At 33.5% G+C, this 22,316-nt stretch overlaps 1 protein-coding gene across 2 annotated transcripts in view; it reads left to right on the top strand.

The window, feature by feature from the left end:
• The window catches only part of LOC140432095 (paired box protein 6 homolog), a 159,226-nt gene that overhangs the window by 27,067 nt on the left and 109,843 nt on the right, over positions 1-22,316 (top strand). For both annotated transcript variants that reach the window (XR_011949765.1, XM_072519937.1), the window contains exon 2: positions 7,034-7,276. Coding sequence is in view for 1 of the 2 variants with exons in the window: in XM_072519937.1 (XP_072376038.1) it covers positions 7,034-7,276 (243 nt within the window). In the remaining variant the exon portion in view is untranslated. The remainder of the gene's footprint in view (positions 1-7,033; positions 7,277-22,316) is intronic.

The raw sequence follows: 22,316 nt of genomic DNA, 5'->3' as shown, positions 1-22,316 counted from the left end.
TTCTTTTAAAAGTTTCCATAACGTACTTCGACTCATTTCTGGGTAATCCTTATCATCTCGAACTGAGACAAGAACTTTATCCAATGTTGGAAATTCTTGTCTAAAGAAGAATTCATGAACTTTCCGTCGAAGTCCTCCTTTAAAATGATATTCTATTTGAAATTTTGGTTTCCCTGGAGCATTACGTGGCATTTGAAAACTACCACATTTCTCTTCTTTAATAACTCTGTAAATCGTAGATTTCCCAACACCAAGTGTACTGCTAACTAACTCAACGGTCTCATCAACACTTTCACATAAACGTTTGTCTGTAAATGATTTAAAACAATTAAATATTAATGTTTTTTCATTAACTGTTAGAGGACCAATTTTTCGGCGTTTACACGGCACTTCCAAATTTTCCATAACACTAGTATACACAATAAACTGCACCTTGCAACTGAAGTACCTACTTTTAGTGAACTGTTAAGAATTTTGAATACGCCACTTGGATCTTCCTATATACAAAATGGAAAAACCCACTATCACATTTTCTGTGGAATAAGTTTAGAAGGTAATTATCTAGTCAATTACTGTCGTAGATTCCTGGAATTAAAGAATTAAATGTTTGATTGTTGAAACCCTTACTTCGTGGAATGCACTCATTTCAGATAAAACTTTTTTTATTTAAAAATTTAAACTTTATTTTGCAAATAGGCAAAGAATTAAACTTTATTTTGCAAATAGATAAAATAAAACGTTTTATTTTATCTAAAGAATTAAACTTCATTTCTCAAATAGGTAGGTACTTATTAAACTTTTATTGGTTATATATAACCAATAAAATAAACATCTTACATTTCTTGCAAATTCATTAGTACCTGTTAACCTCCATCACTCCGACACTGGCAACCTTATTTAGGGATTAGTAACCCTCACAACTATTGTATTCTATTCTGCTCCAACCTTTATACCTGGTGGTCATACTCAATTTAAAATTGTTTTCCTATATACTTCTGTAAACTTGTTGACAAATATCTGTTTTTCATTGAGTCACCCGTATCAACAGTTTAGGGATTTGCATACATAATTTATTGTTTTATTACTCTCTCATACATAAAAATACACTATAGTTGTGTTCTTCTTTTAATTTCAACATCTTGATACGGTTTTCCCAGTTTGATGACGTGGTGGCCCAAATATACATTAGGTTTAACATTTTCTATGGTATGGTTGTGTATATAATATGTTAGATTGGTCTGGTTCTGGCTCATTACGTCTGTTTTACTGTAGTTCATTTTTAAGTCTTCCTCTGCGAAACATTTATTTAATTGGTGAAATATTTCATTTAGTTATTGGAAACTATATGCTATTAAAACTATTTTATCCAAAAATCTCAAACGGTTTAAATGTGATCCGTCAATGTATATGCACCTACGATGATTCATTCTAATTTTTTAAAAATGTCTTCAAGGGCCAGGGTGATTAGTTTAAAGGAAATGGTGTCTCCTTGTTTCACTCCCCGTTGTAATTTTATGAGATTCGTTTTTGTGCACAGATCCTAGAAACTTAAAACTATTATTTTTCGCAATCATTTCACGTTTCAAAATTATCATTTTATTGGTGATCACCAATAAACTTATAACCATTAATATTTACACCATTTTCTTTAAGCCCCTGCTGAAGCAACGCTTTTTTTTTGTTAGGATTTATTTCCTTGGCTGAAGGGTTCTATTTTTTTCGCCGTCGGAAACGAGACCTTTGACCTCTTTGGTTTACTACAAAACGCACATTCGATAGGCGTTGTGCTGAGGTCACAACGGGAACATTTGTCGACCGATAGTATTTGTCGACCCATTCTGATGAACTGTGGACATTTTTTCAGTTTCTTTTGTAGTCAAGTTTTCGACCACCTTCATCATCTCTTACATTGAATGCCGACCATTTGATTACCAGAAAAAAAAATAATATGAAAAAAAAAACAACTAAATATAACAATCAAATCAGAGGGAGCAAGGGCAAGTTTATGGAAATATCATAAAAGAAGATGAAGTGATAGACCGAGTTAAAACTGGATGATTAAATAAAGAACATATATGAAAAGTAAGGGTAATATAGCTATAAAAAATAAAATGATTGTTCAAATCATTAAAATAGAGCAAAGGGTAAAGTTGAAACTCGTACTCCAATACAATATCATACCGCCCCCTTTCTACACGAAATGGTGGTATAATTAATTCTTTTAATTATCTGTGAAGTAGCTGCATTCATTACCTCATGTTTCTATTGGTAAATATAAAAGCCAATGTCGAAATACAATAAAGCACAAGCTAAACTTAACTGTAATGACAACTGGTGCTCGATATATTTAATAAGTTCCACATGACCGCACAATATTTTTAAGTTGATCATGGCTGAGTAATTCAACATAAAGTTTTATTTAATATACCGATCGTGATGTCTATCTTTTTGCCGTGCGCGAGGTGAATATTTGAATAAAAACTTCAAATGGCTATACCTAATTATGATATTAATTTTTTGCAACTAGTCTAAACAGTTTAACGGAATTAAATTTTGATTAAGATAACAGCAAATAGATTGATACCGTATAAAATCATTCTTTCAACAACTTTACTGTAAACGATTTTATTTTGGTTAACAATATTATTCGATTACTATGTACATCGTTTATTACAACAATATATATCGTTTTCGATTAATCTATATTCTCCTCCTCATTCCTTGAGCCCTTGTCATGGCGTGGTGCCATTCTAAATATTATTGGCTTTCTGCCTCCATTGGCTGCGATCCTGTGCCATATGGACAGCTTTATGTAGGGATTTTTTTCACCAGAGTCTTCATTTGGTCTGCTCAATGCTTTGAAAATCTTCCTCTTGGTCCTGGGCCTTCTACCTTTCTTTCTACTACCAATAGTTCCATGGTCCCTGCTATTTGGCCGAAGTAAAATAGGTATGCTCGGTTTAATTTTTTAATAGCCTGTCTTTTATATGAAGCTCTTTCAGAATTGACGGGTTGGTTCTATGTTTTGTCCAGGACACGCGTAGAATTCTTCTATAGTCCTACATTTCGAAATCTTCGATCTTATTTCTATCAGTTTTGTTGAGAGTGCTTCCTTCCCTGTCCTGGGCTAGTTGTTCGGCTTCATGTAACCCTTGGTTAATCAAAATTTTTGTTTGATCTACTCGACGGCTTGGAGATCTTCCCCTAGGTCTCTTTCCTTCAACTCTACCCTCGACTATCAATTTTTCTATCGTACCTGTTCTTCTAGCAATGTGTCCAATATACTGCAAATATCTCTATGGTATTTGTTTAAGAAATCTATGCTTTACTTTAAGTTGTTCTAATATCGATACGTTAGTGCGATGATCAATCCAGGATATTCCTAATATGCGGCATTCTTAATGTGGTATACCCATATTTCGAAAGCGTCTAGTTTATTTTTATCGGCTTTCTTTAAGATCCACGTTTCGGATGCATATGTGGCTATGGAAATAATGAGTGCCCTTACCAGCCTTAGTTTTGTGTGTATTGTTATGCTGGAATTTTTCCAAATTGTTACCAGTTTCATCGTAGCTGTTCTAGCAATAGTCAACCTTCTACATATCTCTCTGTCACACCCTCTGTCATTTGTTATTAGGTACCCCAGGTATAAGAAACTATTTACTACTTCAAAGCTCCCAATTTCTTTAATGTGTTGAAGATTATTCCCAGCTCTGTCTACTATCATGATCTTTGTCTGACTCCTATTTACCTTTAGTCCATATGTTTTGCTTTTCTCCTCCAGACATCTCATTAGGTCTTCCATTTCTTCTTGATTTGCCGCGATTATTAAAGTGTCAGCAGCATATCTCAAGTTACTGATTTCTTGACCTCCTACTGATATCCCTACCCTTTCATCCTTCTAGTACTTTTCGCATAATGTATTCGCTGTAGATATTAAACAGAGTTGGCGAGATTATGCATCCCTGCCTGACACCTGCCTCTGTTCTTAAATGATTGGAATATGGAATAATGGAATATTGGAATAATGATAGTTGTTTATTTTTACTGTGCACTTATTATTCTCATATATACTTCTAATTAGTTAAATTAAGTGGTGGGGTGTTCCCATTTCCGCTAGTATGGACCATAGCTGCTGCCATTTGACTTTATCGAAGGCCTTTGTGTAATCCACAAAGCACATAAGCATAGGAGTATTAAATTCACGAGTTTTTTCGATTAGCTGCCTGGCATTAAGGATGTGTTCTCTTGTGCCTTTCCTGGGACACATTCCGTTTGTTCTTCTGATATCTTAGGCAAAAGAAAACTTTTCGTGTCGACGAAAGTCTTTCGTGTATTACATGAAGTAGAACCTTGCTTGCATAGGATATTTGGGTTACCGTTCTGTAGTTGCTGCAATCTAACGGAGTTCCTTTTTTGAATATAGGGATGAAAGTGGATGTTGTCCAGTCATTGGGCCACTCTCCGGATTCCCAAATCTGTTTGCAGATCATATGCATAACATTTACTCCAAAAGTTCGTTGGTATTGGTTATCAGGTGGCCCAATTATACAAATCCGTCTACCACTTTGAAATTCACCACTTGGTGTATGTGCGGTAGATTATTATTTCTCTGTCAACGATCATTATTTTCATTTTTCCGGTGTTGATCTGAAGTCCGAATTCTTCGCTTATCCGGCTTAGTCGTTCAGTGATGGTAATCATTTCGACTTCATTCGCTGCCAGATAGTGGTACCTCCATCCCATTCATCTAGTACTTTTCTCATTATATATTTAGAATATATGTTTTACAATAATGGTGATAGTATACAACCCTGTCTAGTTCCTTTCTTTGTTTTGAACGCATCTGAATATATTCCGTGTATTTTAACTTTGGCTAAGTTTTTATTATTAATATGCTTTCAATACTCGAAAAATATGTGTTCAATATTTTTTACAGCAGTGTTTACATTTAGCAGTAGATATAACAATAATTTTAAGAATATATTGAGAATAGAAAGTACTTCTGCCCGCTTTACACTATCAAACATTTATATACCAATAATCCAATCGCCTTATAGATCAAATTGGAAATAGCGAACTTAAACAAAAAAAAAAAAAAGATCAGGATCGACTTTGTTCTGCTCGATGCATTTTAGACTTTATCGAATACAGCTCGTGTCCTAACCATCCCGTTAATTGAATTTAATGTTAGAAGTGCAGTATCATCAGCATACAGTAGAGTATAGTCGGAGTTATATTACTTGCGGTGAAGTAATTGCTATTTCGTTACTGGGATTACTGCTGCTGTAAATAAAAGTCACACATTAAAGACTATCGAAACACTGTCGAAAACATCTACCAAAACAACAAAATGGAAGTCGGAATAGATGGACAACTTATGGAACCTATAAAAATAGGCAGCGGAATAAGACAAGGGGATTCATTGAGCCCCATGCTCTTTACTTTGATTATGGATGAAATCATAAAAACCGTTAACAAAGGAAGAGGATACAGAATGGGAAACAAAGAAATCAAAATACTCTGTTACGCAGACGACGCAATATTGATAGCCCAAGATAAAGATAGTCTGCAAAGACTGGTCCACAGATTTAACATAAGATCAAAAGAATTTAATATGACAATCTTGTGTTTCGATCTTGTGCCTCTTGCATCCAATTTCTAAGGCAACGTTTTAGGTCGTCAGTTCAATGTGTTGGTGGACGACTTCTGCTTCGGTAGGCATCATCTATTGGTCACCATTCCAGTATCCGCTTTGTCCATCTGTTATCTATCATTCGAACTACGTGACCTGCCCAGTTCCACTTTAATGTTACTATTCTCTATACGGCATCGGCCACTCCGGATCTTCGACGTAGCTAGCGGTTTTTGATCTTGTCTCGTATTGAAACGCCCAACATAGCACAGCTTATTATGTTTATAAAATTATTTTTATTTCTCTTTACTCTTCTTCTTTTTTTGGTCATCTTATTGCCCTTTTTATTTTTCCTTCCTTTGCTTCATACCATCTTCTAATTTTTTTATTATCTATATATTTGTCCCTCAACTATAATTATTTTTCCTATTCTATTTTTTCTTCTCTCATATAACTTTCTATTGTGAAGTATAAGATGTAATACAACTTATATGAGGATTATGCAATGTTAGAATATAAACACAGTCAGAAATGTATTCTACAAATAAAAAATTTAAATGCCGAATTAATTTGCGTTTAAAGGTACTTTAAACTACCGGTTTCCCTTTCCTTATCAGTTTTCATTATTAGCAGAGAACACAAAAGCCAGTTGTTCTCCGGTGGTAGATTTAATTATTAAATTAGGAATCGCTACACCCTATTAGTACAAAACGCTTCGTTGTATGTACACAAACCACCTGCAAAAAGTGACTTAATGAAATCGGCAGCGAAAATGTCTTGTTTAAAAAGCAAAAAACACATGTCGTCGCTTTAGAGTCTTAATGTACTGCTGGCAGCTAAAATAAATGGGGGCATAAAAGAAAGGGAATTTTGTCACAGAGTAGTTGTAAGAAGGTACCACCTGTTGACTTTAAGGAAATATGTACCTACTTGTCGCGTCGTGGAGAATTTGTAGCTCTTGGCTAAGACTGGCGTTACGCATATTTAGATTTTGATGATAAAAATGGATGTAAACAAAGTAAAAAGCCTATCAAGATCTAAAGATAAATTTACAAATTGATTCGGGTTTCGTTATGAGATTTAAATAAGCTTAAGTTGTTTGTACTAAAAAAAGTCTTCTTAGCTATTAATTTCTCTCCAAATTTTACGATTTACTGCCTTTTTTTTTGGAAAGAAATTAGAAATTTTAATATATATTTAAGACGTTAAAATGAAGTCACGATTTTTGATTTGATATCCAAGGGCATCTTTCAAATTCAGTGATTCAATGTCTACTTTAACACAGGGGTCTTTATGGAAAAATAATGGTGGCATGTCAAGAAACAATTATTAGAATAATATTTAATGACAATTTAATTAGAATTAACTAGCGCTAATGAGTTTATTTATTTATTTCAGTGTCATCATCGTCACCCGCTATCCCCAATTCAATATCTGCCCCATCGTCGGCATCAATACCGACGTCCCTCGGCCCTGCTGCTCTTCGGGAGTTGTACGGTAATAGCGCAGCGACTCCTGGTCATCCCTTAGCATCTTTAGTATCTCAACAACGATTCCTGGAATTATCCAGGTTCGGGCTAAGGCATTACGACTTAGCTCAGCATATGCTTACGCAACAGGGAGCAGTGACGAAGTTGTTGGGTAAGTTTATACAATAACGCGAAAATTTTAATAATAACATATTATGTAAAATGTAAAAAAATAAAACTATGTAAAAACCATGGATTATGTAAACTTTACACAATTAATTCAAATTAAAAAGATTCTATATAGATCTGAGAATGCATCAGTAAATTCAAAAATTCATACATAGTTAACAATATATTTTTACTTTAATACTTCTAAAGTTTCTTACAGTGATCATGAAAGAAAAGTACTATGATGTCTTATTCAAATCTGTTTCTCTTTACTTGATGTTTTACCAATTTTTTTATGCCTTGTGATTAATTGTTATTTTGCATTTTAGAAATTTACTCATTGGGTTTCTCGATTTTCAACTTACATAATTTTCGGTCTTGCTAGTCACCTTTATTGGCGAGGTCGCGGACGTGTACGAACTCATCACTATATAGACCCCCATAAAATTATTAGTCCCTCGGAGATATGGTAAACTGATCACCGGTATCCTTTGGAGAGTGGTAAACTCATCACCGCAGATAGGTAAACTCATCACCGGGGTTTTTGCCTGGTTTCTAATGCGAAAGATTGCCTCTTACCTGTTATATTTCTCGTTTATGTGATAATTTAATAAATTCAGAAATTATTTTAAGCAAGTTGCTTTAAAATTTAACTGAGATATTAATACGTCTCACGGTGTGACCTATTAGACGTATCTGCCAATCTAAATGGTTTTGAGATCTAAAAATTTAGGGTCATAGGATTTCGATAGTAAACTTTAAAATGAAAATATTTGTCAACATGTGCTATTTTTGTTTATATCGGAAGTAGCATTTTATATTTCTCATTGAATTCTCGAGATAATTTGTTAAGCATACATTCGGTCTAAGTCTTATTGTTTTGGCATTATTTGACTATCTTGAAAATAATAGACGATTTTGGACAGGAAGTAAATATAAAATGTCTAAAAAATAGGAAAAGCTAAAAACTTGAGTGTGCTATTAGTGCATTGAAGTCGAAGGAAACTTAATTTTTTACACGTGCAAAGCTTTACATTTTATGGCATCATTGGCGGAAATTTTTAAATTTGAAGTAATCAGCAATGCATTTATTGTGACAGAATGCATCAAAATGCTTAAGTACAGTTTCCTGTACTTTATCTTTCAGTGACTTGTACAAAGATCCCATAATTAGAGTGCTTTTAAAAGCAATTTTTTTACATTTTTTGGTTAGTTTTCGCCATTATTTGTAGGAGTCAGATGAGTTGTTCATTTCATTTTATAAACATGACAACTAACTTCAATTAGTGTAAGATACACAATAATTTTTATTCTGTAATTTGTACTAATTTTGTTTATTGTAGCACCCTGATGATGCAAATAAAGATTTGCGAAAGCTTGGTAGACTAAAAAGAGTACTTCTTTGTCGTATCTCCAGCTGCACACCCAAATAGTTGTGTTTTGTAGTCTAACTGATCAGCGTTGACTACAAGCGTTTATTGCTTTTTCAGTATATATATATATATATATATATATATATATATATATATATATATAAGGAGTCCAATTAAGTCGATACCATATGGAAAATTTTTTTATTTTTAGTTTTATGAAAAAAAAATTATTGTCTAGTTCTGAATGATCTAGAACTTCAATCATCAGAATCAGATATTAGTATTCTTCAGTCATTTACGCGGTTCGTTAAACAACATGAATTTTATTAAGACTTGAGAATATCCACAATTCATTTTTTTGACAAACCGCGTATACAACTAAAAAAATTTAATATCTGATCATTGTGTTCTAGGTTTTAGATCATTCAAAACTTTTTATGTAACATAATTATTTTATATAACAAAATTCGTAAAACTAAAAATAAAAAGGTTTCACATATGGTGCCGACTTAATTGGATACCCTGTATATATATATATATATATATATATATATATATATATATATATATATATATATATATATATATATATATATATAACAATGTGACTTTAACAATTTAATTAGAAATCTCAAAATGTAATATCAGAAAAGGTAATCTACAGCAACAAAGTAATATTATGCCTTGCCTACAAGAAACATCTTATACAGTTAACTTAAAGAACTTAATTACGCTCATTTTTTTCTGTTTGATCAGGATGATTCGCGAAAACCAGTGCGAAACAACTAAACAAAAACGGTATAAAATTTCTACTCACCAGTTGTATGACATTTAGCCTTACACCCTTTCGTCGCACAAGTCCACAAAAAGCAATTCGATTTTTTTAGAGTCTTTCGCAATTGAAATTTGAAATTATTGATAACCATTATTTTTTGTCGGCATTGGCTCAGGACGTAATCAATTAGTAGTTCACTATCCATGTTGAAGAAACAAGGGCAAATGAAGAAAAATTTTCCTTTTCGCATGATTTTAGATAGCTATCAATAGAATTTTGTGGAATTCCCAAATAAAAACCAATAAATTTCAGTTGCATTTAAGACATCTGGATTAGGGTATTATTCTGTGAAATTACCAAAAATTAGCCGTTTGCTGGGATTTTATGGTCTATACCTGATCCGGGGTGCAGGTAGGCCAGTGATCAGTTTACCAATCTCTTAGGGTCTATTTTGAAATCCCTACTTTTATGGCGGTGATGAGTTTGTTGTATGTACGAGGGTATTTATGGTAATTGGTGATGAGTTTACGTGTACCCGAGGTCGCCACTCTTGATTATTGCTTCTTAGACATCTGTTTTACAGCTTCTGGGTAGTCGAGCCCACTTCCTTTTTTCTACTGATATCCAACTCCATATTTTTTGACTATCTAAAACCATTTATTTTTCCTAAATGGCCATACTACATAACTAATTTCTTTTCTATTATTTCTGTTATATAAATATCTACATTAACAATTCATCTAATGTTATCATTTTTGACAAGGTATAGCCTTGAAACATTGAAACCTTGAAACTTTATATGTGTCTTAAATAATACATCATCATCATCACTGTTTTTCTTCTTCTTGACTGGCATATAACTCTGGGTGAATCTTCGCCGCATCCATTTTCCATATTCCGCCGATATTGTGCTTCCATTTCCCATTTTTGTACCTCAATCCTAGATAAATCAGCTTAAACATCATCCTTATCTTTTTATATATCTTTTTCTGGGAGGGCCTACTGATCTTTTACCGCCTGGTCTCTCAAAAAAACATTGTCTTTAGCACCCTATCTTCCTCTGGTCTTACCACATGAACTGCCCATCTTATCCGGTTAGCTTTTGTATATCTGACGATATTTTCAGTACCATGGAGAGTCATCATTTCAGCATTGCGGCGTCTTCTCCACTCATCTCTCAACCGTAGCCAGTTTGCGGCGCTGATCTTCCTTGCCTCTTCGTTCATATCCCAGTCTTGGTCTACCCTACTCCTATTTCCTACTAATGCTGTTAATAATGTTCGTCTGAATTAGTAATTTTTATTTGCTTTTGAAACGTGTCTAGCCCATCTAAGCCTACCTATTTTTATAAAAGATATTATATCCCTACCATTTAATATTTTTGTATACTTCTCGTACAGCTCAAAATTATATGGACTTCTCCAAATACCATTCTCACAGATTGTACCTATTATTCTTTTTAGTATCGTCCTTTCGAAGACGAACAGACGATTTGTCTCTGTTTTAAAGATGGTTCATGTTTCTGACCCATATATTAGCACTGGTAGAATGAGCGATCTATATAATGTTAGTTTAGTTTTTTGGCTTAAATTTCTATTTTTTAGCCGCTTGTTTAGCCCAAAATAACATTCGCTAGGAGTATCCTTCGTTTTATCTCTTCAAATTTTGTCATTATTCCTTGTTGTGATTATGTGTGTTGTGAATCCAAGTTAACTTGTTTACTACCTCAAAAATTGTACAGGTCTATGCTGGAGATTTGTTGGGCATATCTAGCTCTATTTCTGATAATCAGGATTGATGCCAATTCTTTGATTTTTTCCTCGTTTGTTTTAAGTCTCATGTCTTGTGCGGTTTTTAAGAAGGTGAAAACCACCTCTTTAAGTACTTGTGTGGTGCGTGCGGTCAAATCCAACTAATTAGCGTAAACCATAATAAATCGTAATAACAGAACTATACATCGCAAACCCCTATGTCATTAAAGATTATCTCGTGGTGAAGATTAACATGTAGCTTCTTCTTCTTCTTCGTTTTATGTAGACATGACTCTGTCTGTTTTTCAATGTGCCTCCAGGTGAGGACACTGTTTGTGCTGACATGAAACACAAACCATTCAAGATTCACTGGTAAATTATAGGACTCGCGTCTTCAGGAATGCAGATAACACTTTAGTTACAAGTTCTTCTTCTTCTTCTTCTTTTTCTTCTTCTTCTTTTTATGTATGTCCATCCCAAACGAAGACGAGAGAATGTACATAATGCATTTCGAAAACGAGATTGATATCGACTGTATTATTTTATGGAATGGAATCTTGGATCTTGAATGCGACATCAATGAAAAAACTGGAATCATTCGAGCTGTGGGTGTACAGAAGAATTTTGAAAATATCATGGACAGAACACGTCACAAATAAAGAGGTTCTGGGAAGGATGAACAAAGAAATGGAAATTTTAAATACAATAAAAACAAGAAAATTAGAATATCTCGGAGATATCACACGTGGAGAGAAATACACCTTGCGCTCCAACTGATTATGCAGGGAAAGATCCAAGGAAAGAGAAGCATAGGGAGGCGTAGAATGTCATGGCTGTGTAACCTGAGAGAGTGGTACGGATGTACATCAATTGAACTTTTCAGAGCAGCCGTCTCAAAAGTCCGAATAGCTATGATTATTGCCGACCGCCGCCGCGGAGATGGCACTTGAAGAAGAAGTATTATTAAACTGGAAGTGAAGTACACCCAGTAGGGGCTCACAATTCTTCTTTTTCTTTTTCTTCTTTTGAGAGATATGACTCTGTCTGTTTTTCAATGTGACTCCAGTAAGTTGTCGTTCCATCGTTTTACGTGATCTTCCTACTGATCGTCTTCCTATTGGGGAACCGTCTCTTGCCGTCTTTATGAATGTATTTGATGTCATTAATGTCAGATTATGTTAAGCTGTTTTTATCCTATTTGGTATCCTTTTTTATTTCTTTTTCTTCTTCTTCAGCTCCCATCTCCGGTACGGAGGTTGGCAATCATCATAGCTATTTTAATTTTTGAGGCAGTAGCTCTAAATAGTTGTTTTGAGCTGCATCCACACCATTCTCTCATTTCTTACTTTTTTATTATTTCATCCATAATCAGGTTGAACTATAAAGGACTCAGGGAATCTCCCTGTCTTATCCCATTGCCAAGTTCAATAGGGTCAGTTAGTTCGTCTTCTACTTTTACTTTTATTGTGTTGTTTTGGTAGATATTTTCGATCGTTTTAATTATTCCTAAAGGCATCTCTCTTGAGTTCAATAAGTGGATAACGTCCTTTAATTTGACTTAATTGCCCCATTATAAATATACCGTCGGTGTATGATCTTCCGATCTAAAACCTTGTTGTTGTTTTTCTGCTAGTGTTATAATCTTATTCAATTTATTTCTTAGTACTTAGGTTATTAATTTTATTATTGTGTTTAATAAATTAATTTCGTTACGAAACACATTAGTGTTCATAGTGACTAAATCAGATTTTAAGATTTATGGCCAATAAAACTCAGTTTGTTTTTCGTTCAAAACCAGACGCAATTCTTCAAGCGGCTAAACTTATCATATATTACAGAGCAAGGATTTAAAGCGAAGCAATTTCAGTGCACTTAAATTTCGAATAGCAAAATTATATGTAGGAAGACCACGAAAACAATGGAACGACTTACTGGAGGCACATTGAAAAACAGACAAAGTTACGTCTACATCAAAAGAAGAAGAATTCTTCTCTATTTGACATATACCAATTTTTCCATGTTGCCTCAGTTATTACTCGGCTACTTTTAGTTTAGTTTTCTTACTCCTATCTTTTTCCATTAAATTTTTCCAGGCAATCCAGTTGTATCTCTTTATCATAATCTGTTCTGTTTCTGTAGTCTTGTCTAGATCGCTTTTGTTATTCTTCCCTTTTCTTCTTTATTTTCTTACTTACTGCATTCTTAATTTGTGGTGTTTTACTTTTTTCATATTCTTTGTATATTTGTTATTGTCGTGTAATATTAGTTATTGCCATTGGTATTCTCTGTGAGTCATAATTGTATTACGCGTTAATTAATATTTTAAACGTATAATCAACGGCATTCCTGTTTTTTTTTGTCTGTATCTTGTACCAACTTTTGGATCCTTTTATTTCATCTTCAGCATTTGCCATTCACTTTTAGTTTCTAATATTTCATTTTAACAATTGATCCATTAATTTACTTTATACTTTTAAACTCTGCTTCTTGCTCTCGATTTTTGAAAATTGTTTTACAATCTTCCTTTTGGATCCTGTTAGCTCAAATATGTTGTTTTGTCCTAAGTTTCTTTTCATTTTCAATATGATCATCTTAAAAGCATGGATATAATAGATATCTACCATGTTCTAGATTTCAAAGGCATTTAATCTTCAACTTAAATCATTATTTCTTAATATTTCCTATAACTATTCTTAGCATTTATCAGTTATTTTTCTGCATATTAATAGCCGTGATTATTGGATTATTTAAGATTTTATCATTCAATAACCTTTCCATTTTGTTTTTTTTTTATATTATTGTGTATAAAAGGAAAAAAAATATATTCTACATCATCTCCTCGATATTTTTTATTTTTCTTGGTCCTAATATTTTTAATTTTTAAAATTTTCTTATTAATTTGTTGTATATAGCCTTTGTTTTCTCATATATTTGATATGACGTCTTTTATCTCGACTTTGATTACTTTTCTCTCTTATTTCTTTCTTATTTCTGGTGTAGTATCTTTAGTATTCGTTCTAATCTTTTTAATTTAAATAATATAATTAAAGATATATAAATTATTATAGGTGTTAAATAAAAACAGATGCAAAGTAATGATGAAGTATCAAGAACCTTTTTAAAAATGCAGATAATAAATGAAATCTACGTACCTATATACGTACTATTACGATGGTTTCCAAACATGAACTATCTTTGGTTTTTTAATAGGTTTGGAATTTAAAAAAGGAATATGGTCACGCCAACAAACTTCGAATAAAATACAACATAATGAGTTGTGTCTCAAAAATCGTTCTATCAATAAATCTCAAACGGAATATAGTAGGTATTTTAGTAATTTAGGATAAAAATGATATATTTAACTTTAAAAACTGTGCGATTTAAAAACCGAAGACATCTGTTACTCACACGAAAAAAGTTACTGTGTCATTACAAGTTTATCAAGATCGAAGGAATGCTCAAAAGGTGTTCGAAAAATCAGCATAACTGAACGCACCGCGTCGACCGATAAAAATCATTTCGAAGCAATAATCATACCAAAACTGGTCGGTGGCTAAAATATCACCAAAACGATGGGTTTTGTTGTCCAAAGGGCAAAAACGTCCGACCATAAATTCAAACTTAATTGTTGGTGAAAAGCAACCACGATTTATAAGGTCTGGTTATGAGAATTTATGACTTTAATTCTTAATAAATGATAGGATTTGAATGTAATCCAAAGATTTGTTATAGGTTTTAATTGCATATCGAGGAGCTCGATTAAGATCTTCGTTTTTTACGGGTGCTCTTCGATAACCATCGACTTTTTAATCACTGACATTAAGCGAGCGAGAATTATTCTTCTCAAAGTGGTAATTAGATGAAGTTCGAGCTACTCGACAGTATTCGTTTCTTCTTTTTTTCTAGCGCAATCGTTCATGCAAATGAATTATTATGAAATGGTCTATTTGGACAGGAAGACACTAGCCTTAGAACTGTATTTTTAAATGAATTATTGTATAATTATAAATGATCTGTATTAACGACTTCCTCCTTTGACTGTCGGTTATTTGTTTTCTAAAAAACTCGATTGTGAGATTATCTTTTTTCATGTAGTTTTTGAAGCTTTTTTCTTCTAGCATTAGTTATAAGTAATAGTTATATTATCAGAAAATCGGCCAGTAAGCAATAATAAGCAATAAAACCCTATTTGTTTTAGGTCTTAATATTTCACCACGATATTGTAGCTTCATAAGAAGGAAACTATAAATTTATTAGAATTATTAGTTGTTCTTTTAGAATTAAAAGAGGAGAAATTAGAATTTCGCCAACATAATATCTAAATGACAGTGGATTTTGACATAATTAGGAGTTATGGTAACCTGCAATATATTATATTTTTATGGAGTGAAGTCTAACATTGAACAATTTTTAGTGAATAAATTAAAGAAAAAAGAGACAGCATGATTGATATTGTAAGGTGGAAAGAGACAATTAATATGAGAGAAATGGGAAAGGATGAGGAGCATATTAAATTGATCTATAAACTGTAATTGTTGGTACTTAGTGAGTTATTGTAAGACTGATATTCAGAATTAGAATAAAATTGTAGGTAGAGATTAAGTCATTATTTTTTTTTGCTTCGGTTTTTAATTTCCCAGGTTTGTCGACCACGTGACCTAAATGATCAATGATAAGGTTGCGTGGTCGATAAACCCGGCCCATTAGACAGAGATGCGGGGACTGCTTATGCGTCAGTTTACTTTGTTGCAATGGTGGAACGCGACTGTATTGTAGCAGTCACTTTATCTTGTATTATATGTCTATGGTCATATGTAGTCATGTGCATGTCATATGCTACTTAGAATGGTAGATCCAAACCTTTAAAAAATAAACACTTAACCTTTTAGTTACTCTACTTACAATTTTATTCCATTTCTGAATATCAGTCTTACAGTAACTAACTACGTAGCAACAAATGCCTTTTATAGATCAATTTAACATGCCCCTGATCCCTTGCCATATTTCCTAATCCATTTCTCTAATATTAACTGCTTCTTTCCACTTTACAGTATCAAGTTTACTATCTCTTTTTTACTTTAATTTATTTACTAAAAATTGTTTATTGCCAGACTTCACTCTATACAAATATATTATAATGCAGTTACCATAAATTCTAAATATGTCTAAATCAAATAAGTTTTAAGTGTCATTTAAATATGTTGGCTATGATCAAAATATAACATCAGGTATTCGGCAAATGGAATCTCTGTTTTTCCCAGCATCGGTGGTTTTAGACCTTGTAACGCTGTCTTTTTTTGTGAAGTTATTCATTGGTGTTGTCTGATCATTGACTGTCAGTCTTTCTTGCTTACATTAGTTATCAACTATATTTAGGGCTATTTGCAGTATCCCAGACATAACTTGGGCGAGTTTGCCCCTGACGACGATTGCAATATCGTCAGCGTATTCTAGACAGTAAAAGTCTTTTGTGAACACATTTTTGAGAGGATCATCGACCAAGGTTGCCAAAAGTAAAGGTGACAGAATACTTGCTCTTGCTTTGATGGTTGCTTTATCAAAGTGGATATTACTACCCTATTCTCCAAGGTTGTCCTTATCGATCTGCATAGTATCGTAGATTTCTTTGTCCTCTACTGACTTTAAGATAAGCTTATTTAGTTCATCCAATGTTGAGTCCGTAGATTTATCCGCCTTGTAATATTATAACAACCTGGTAAATGGGTGTTACCAAACGTTTCTTTCCTTATTACTTACACTTATATATTTCTTATTACTTAACAAATTCTTGTGCGCGGATTTACTCTATACTTTGCTTTTATAACTAGCAACATTCTTTAAGATGAGAACTTTAGCAAATAGTAACATTTATCTAGTTAGTCTAAAAGCCCCAGTATCATCCACACACCAAGGTTTCTTTGCCTAAATATATCTATAACATCGTAACTAATAAAAAAAAAAAATTGTAAACCACGGCTAACGATGTGCAGGGTTAAAAATAAATATATAATTAGACCAGTGACACAATACAAAGCAGATGGATTAAGCACTTCAAAGAACTATTGGTACCAAAGTAAAAAATGATACCCCACGTCAAAGACCAAAAAGTAATACTCATGTAGAACCTGCTTTAATGCTGGAAGTGAGGGACGCAATCACACGCCTTAAAAAGTCCACAGGAGTCGACTGTATTCTCGCAGAGCTCATCAAATATAGACGTAACAACAGTATACATCAAATTCACAACATAACAGTCCAAGTCTGGAAAGAACAAATGCTAAAGGAATGGTACACGGTAATCATATGTCCACTGTCCAAAAAGTTAGATTTGTTAAAATTTAAAAATTATTGATGTATAACTATTCTTAACAAAATATATAAAACGTTTATATGACAAACTGTCATTATTATTCATTCAGAATCACTACCTGAAGTTTGTCGCACTTATTTCTTCTTCTTCTTCTTCTTAGTCGTTAACCTGATGCAGGTATCGTGATATCATAAAGCTATTAGCTAAATTTCCCAATGTTCCTCCACGTTTTTCTATCTTCTGCCATTCTAGCACATTCTGACAATGGAGCGCCAATGGTAGCAACAATATGGTCCGTGTATCGTGTGGGAGATCTACCTCTATTTCTTTTGCCTTCTACTTTTCCCTGGATGGTAAGTTTTTCAAGACCATTTCTTCGAAGGACATGTCCAAAGTCGCACTTATTTACTGATACCTAATACAGAGCATATAAGCTTTTCGTCAACTCCCGATAAATTTTTTATTTGGCTCTGGTATATCCAGAAGGTGACGTGACGTTCAATCCTCTTGTAACAACTGTAAGTTTTACCGAAGCTACCTTATTGCGCACAAGGTGCATCTGCAGGATACTAATTGGCGATTGGTGTCTACCTCTTTGGGGCAGAGTCTGAGTCTGCGACCAGACCATCTCTCTACTAGTTTTCATTGTATTTTATTTGTAGACTTAAGAGAGTCACTCATTTATGAGTGCTATTTTAAGCTATATTTTCTTGTTTCAGTGTACACTTTATTCTCATGAGCTAAGATGAAATGCTATCAGGTACAGTAGTGCGTTTAAAACCATGCGTGCTAGCGACGAGAACTTCCCTACCCAGTCTGTCCTGCGCGAAGTCCTCCTACTCAGTAAGGAGGTCCCCCTCAGGGGGACCTCCTTACTGAGTAGGAGGTCCCCCCTGTCTCAGGCCGACACGGAGGCAGGTGACGTAGTACAAAAGGCGGGTTGACACGATCCAAGTGTACTTGGTTAAAGTCTGCTTGGACGTTGAGCGCAATACTTGAAAGTTAGTTTGATCGTGTAACCTGTTCATTCAAGTACACTTGTATTAACAGGTTCTATTCAAGTTAAGTAGGACGCTGGCAAACTTTCTTGGATCAAAGTAGTGTGGTATTGTAAAATGAAAATGGCACCGGTGTTAAAAAATCGAAAACGAGAAGTAAATACAAAAAGAAAATGGTCTGAAAGCAACAGTGTTAGATTCATGGAGTTATATGAAGCTGAGGAAGCAATATGGAATGTACGAATAAAGAAATATAAAAATATGAATGTTAGAAGTGCGGCATTTTTTCTTTTTTATTCCTTTTTTCTGGATTTAAAGCTCATGTATTAACATATCAGCAACCACTAGAACATCTTTCACAATCACTTCCGCTATCTTTAAAATGGTTATTTGACATCCAAGTCATTTAACCGTGGCAACCAACTTGGTACAAGTATACTTGTACAAGTGAACTTAGTCCAAGTTGAAAGCTTGAAATCCAAGCATTCTTGAATCGTGTCAACCCGCCTTAACACCATTCCATTGAAAAGAATTGAATAAAATCAATTTATCACTTAGAAGTCCAACAAAAGTAAAAAACGTTGTTAAACAATCATCTTTATTAAAGAGCTAACACAACGACGATCTTACGAAGTAAAAAGACAACAAGGATAAAAAGAACCTATATCAAGAGTTTCACAAAAACTCATCCAAGCCAATATTAACCTTATGATAAACTAGACTTCTTTTAAAAATAAACACATCTTTAAATGAAGCTCTGAAGATTAGATCAAGAAATTTTGGTCTTACCCTGGTATAACGAACTCTTGTTTGTCTATGTTTTCAAAAACTGCAGAATCCTAACCAGGAAGACAATTTATTTAATCTCTATGAGTTGATACTACTAAAACAAGTTAATATTTTTTATTTTTTCATTTACCTGCCTATAAGTGCCTACTTCCTTTCACAGATTCAAAGACATATGATACAGTATAATTATCACTTTAATTATATCAATTTATTTTAAAACTACCAGTAGTTACTTTTATAAAAAACGATTCGATAATTGGCATAATAATCCTTTTTAAGAACTGCACATAGGTCAAATTATGCGTTACACAAACTATTTATTAAATATACTTTAAAGTTTCTTTTCAACTAAACAATAAAGAACTTTCCTAGGTTAATTTATATTGTCTTTATATCCTTGAAACAGAACAATTACGGTTAAAGAGTTGGCAGAATTGCCTTTATCCTCATGGATAATAGCGTGTCACAGAGAATTGGTGGGTTTTTAAAAATCTGTGCTCATAACCATAATGAAACTAGTAGTTACGTGCAATTACTGGACCAATTTGAAAAAAGATAAATAAAAATGGAAAGAGCAGTGTTGGATTTGCCCACAAAAAAATCATGGTTAAAAACATTAGGGGTCTGCAGCATATCAGCATTTTTTTTAAATATTTTAAGTGTATAAATGCACAATAAAAATGAAAATTATATTATCAATTTCAATATTGGTAACAAATTATGTTAAATTGCACACACCAACATTTAGTTATGCCTCCCAAAACCAGTACTATTAGAACACCACATTTTACGCATAATGAGAAGTCGTTTTTTTTAGCTCTCTCTCTAGCTTCATTTTTACACGGATATTTCTTATTTGTTCGTATTACCCGTAACGAAAATATGTTGAAGTTAATGATCTTCAGAAAACAAGAGAAAAAGATAAGATTAGTGCAATTATCAACCAGATGGGACTGATATGGAGAAAAACTATTTGATACAAAATATACAAATACTTGATTCAAGAGTACAGTCTGAGCAGTTTAGAATACAGAAAATGGTACACAAGCATTAAACGAGAAGTAAAAACCATGAAAAAGACCCATGCCTATTTAATTAAGGATGCTGGCGATTACTTTAGAAATTTTTTTTCTGTTCTCTGCTCTTCTTATTAGTTCTTCATGATTTAAACCCATCTAGTGTCGATATAGGTGTCCAAGGTTTGATGTTGTATGGACTTTAACGGTGTGAAGTAGCTCTTTTTCTTTGTTTTAACGATCGAAAACCTGTTTATTTGTTATATGGACAGTCTAGGGAATTTTTAATATTCTCCAGCAAGTTTGCATCTTACTTGCTTCTATCATATTCATAGTTAGAATTGTAAACGTCTATGATTCTGCTCCGTTTAGGACAGTTTAGCATAGCCAAATAGCATGTAAGTATTCGTGTCTATTATATTTATTTTTACAGTAAATATTCTGTCAAAGTTAAAAATGTATGAAAAAGCTGGATGTCTCAAGCAAACCTAAGAACTCAGTGCATTCGTGTCACCACCCCCCGTAAAATAGGGAAAACCTAACCGAGGTCCTTCTGGCCTTTAGGCATAGGACCATCAGTGAAACCATTGCCCCTACGAGCCCAACACTAGGTGAGGATGGCACGCTGGCTATTACCACGTGGGACTTATTCTCCTCGTAATACCTGTGTTGCTACACGAACAGCCGACAATTATTCCGACTATGGAAGAACAGGTAAACGCAAGTAGAAATATCTCACACGTTGGACATGTCGTCACTGAGAAACCTACTTCTCTACCACTCTTTTCCAAAGTGAGTACATACCATAAGCTCACGTTCAGCTATTGGCTGGACGCATTGAGCTTATGGTTCGTATAACTGCACTAAGGTTATATGGAATGACAGTAGAGTGGTCCTACGTGATCTCGTCTTGGATACTTAGAATGCAGACCGTTGACCAGAACGTCTAGCGCCCTGCGTGCGTTTATGTGATCCCGCTGCTGCTAGACTACGAGTCAAACAGGGCAGGCACTGGACTCACATTTCGCTAAAGCAATTTACAAAACTTACAATAAAAGTTTTGCGCAGAGCCATCTAGCAAATCTAGAGTAAATACGATTGTTGTAAATTTCTTATAGTAAATAATATTGAAATATTGAAAATTCATCACGTGGTTTAGTAGCAAGAAATTTTCGAAAAAATTAATTTCGTCTTGATTTCGTGATAAAGTACTAAACTCATTAACTGCATACAGACGGTTGTTCAAATAAGGCCATCCGGAAACAGCTGTTGTCCCTGAAAACATTGATGATGTTCTGGGCTTGATTGAAACAGAATTACATCTATCTATTACCTATCATGGGATTCGTGTATTATTGATCATTAGCACGAGTCAAATACAAACAATTTCGAATAACCATTTAGCAATGAGAAATATGTGCAGTCATTGGATTCCTCTTAATTTAGGTGATGCCCATAAGAAGGCACGTGTCGATTGGTACCGCGCACACTCAAACAATTCAACAGAGGGAGCTCATATTTGGTATGAAACATCACAACATATCATTGCTATAAAGCAAAAACAAAAAAGCAATACCAAAACCAAAGTATTGGCATAAATCTGTCGACGATTGTTTTGTTCGAATGTAAAAGTGTATTGATCCTTCAGGCTAATACGTTGAAAAACAATAAAGTTAATCTGTCGCAACAATAAGTTAAACTTATATTATTTTTTGCAAAACTTTTAAAGTATGCATCGTATTGTATAATATATGATTATTCGAGTTATGGGAGCCGGTCCTGTTCTAGTAATTCACCTAAGAATGATGATCCAGGATTTGTATTCTAATGAACTTTGTTATAAAATTAGTTTGCATTTTTATATTTACTTAATTATCATTTTACTATTGCATTTTTATTATAGATATTTTTCAGTCTGTTCGTATACTTGAAGAAAGGAACATTATAGTTTTATATAAAAATTGTCACGATCTTTTTTGATTTTGTAATTTTTTAATAAAGTAATTATTTTTAAAAAATAGTTTTGCCTACG

Source organism: Diabrotica undecimpunctata, chromosome 1, assembly GCF_040954645.1.
Source record: "Diabrotica undecimpunctata isolate CICGRU chromosome 1, icDiaUnde3, whole genome shotgun sequence".
NCBI classification, from domain to species: domain Eukaryota; kingdom Metazoa; phylum Arthropoda; class Insecta; order Coleoptera; family Chrysomelidae; genus Diabrotica; species Diabrotica undecimpunctata.
The sequence above is the reverse complement of the archived record's forward strand: the minus strand, read 5'-3'. Positions and strand labels throughout refer to the sequence as shown.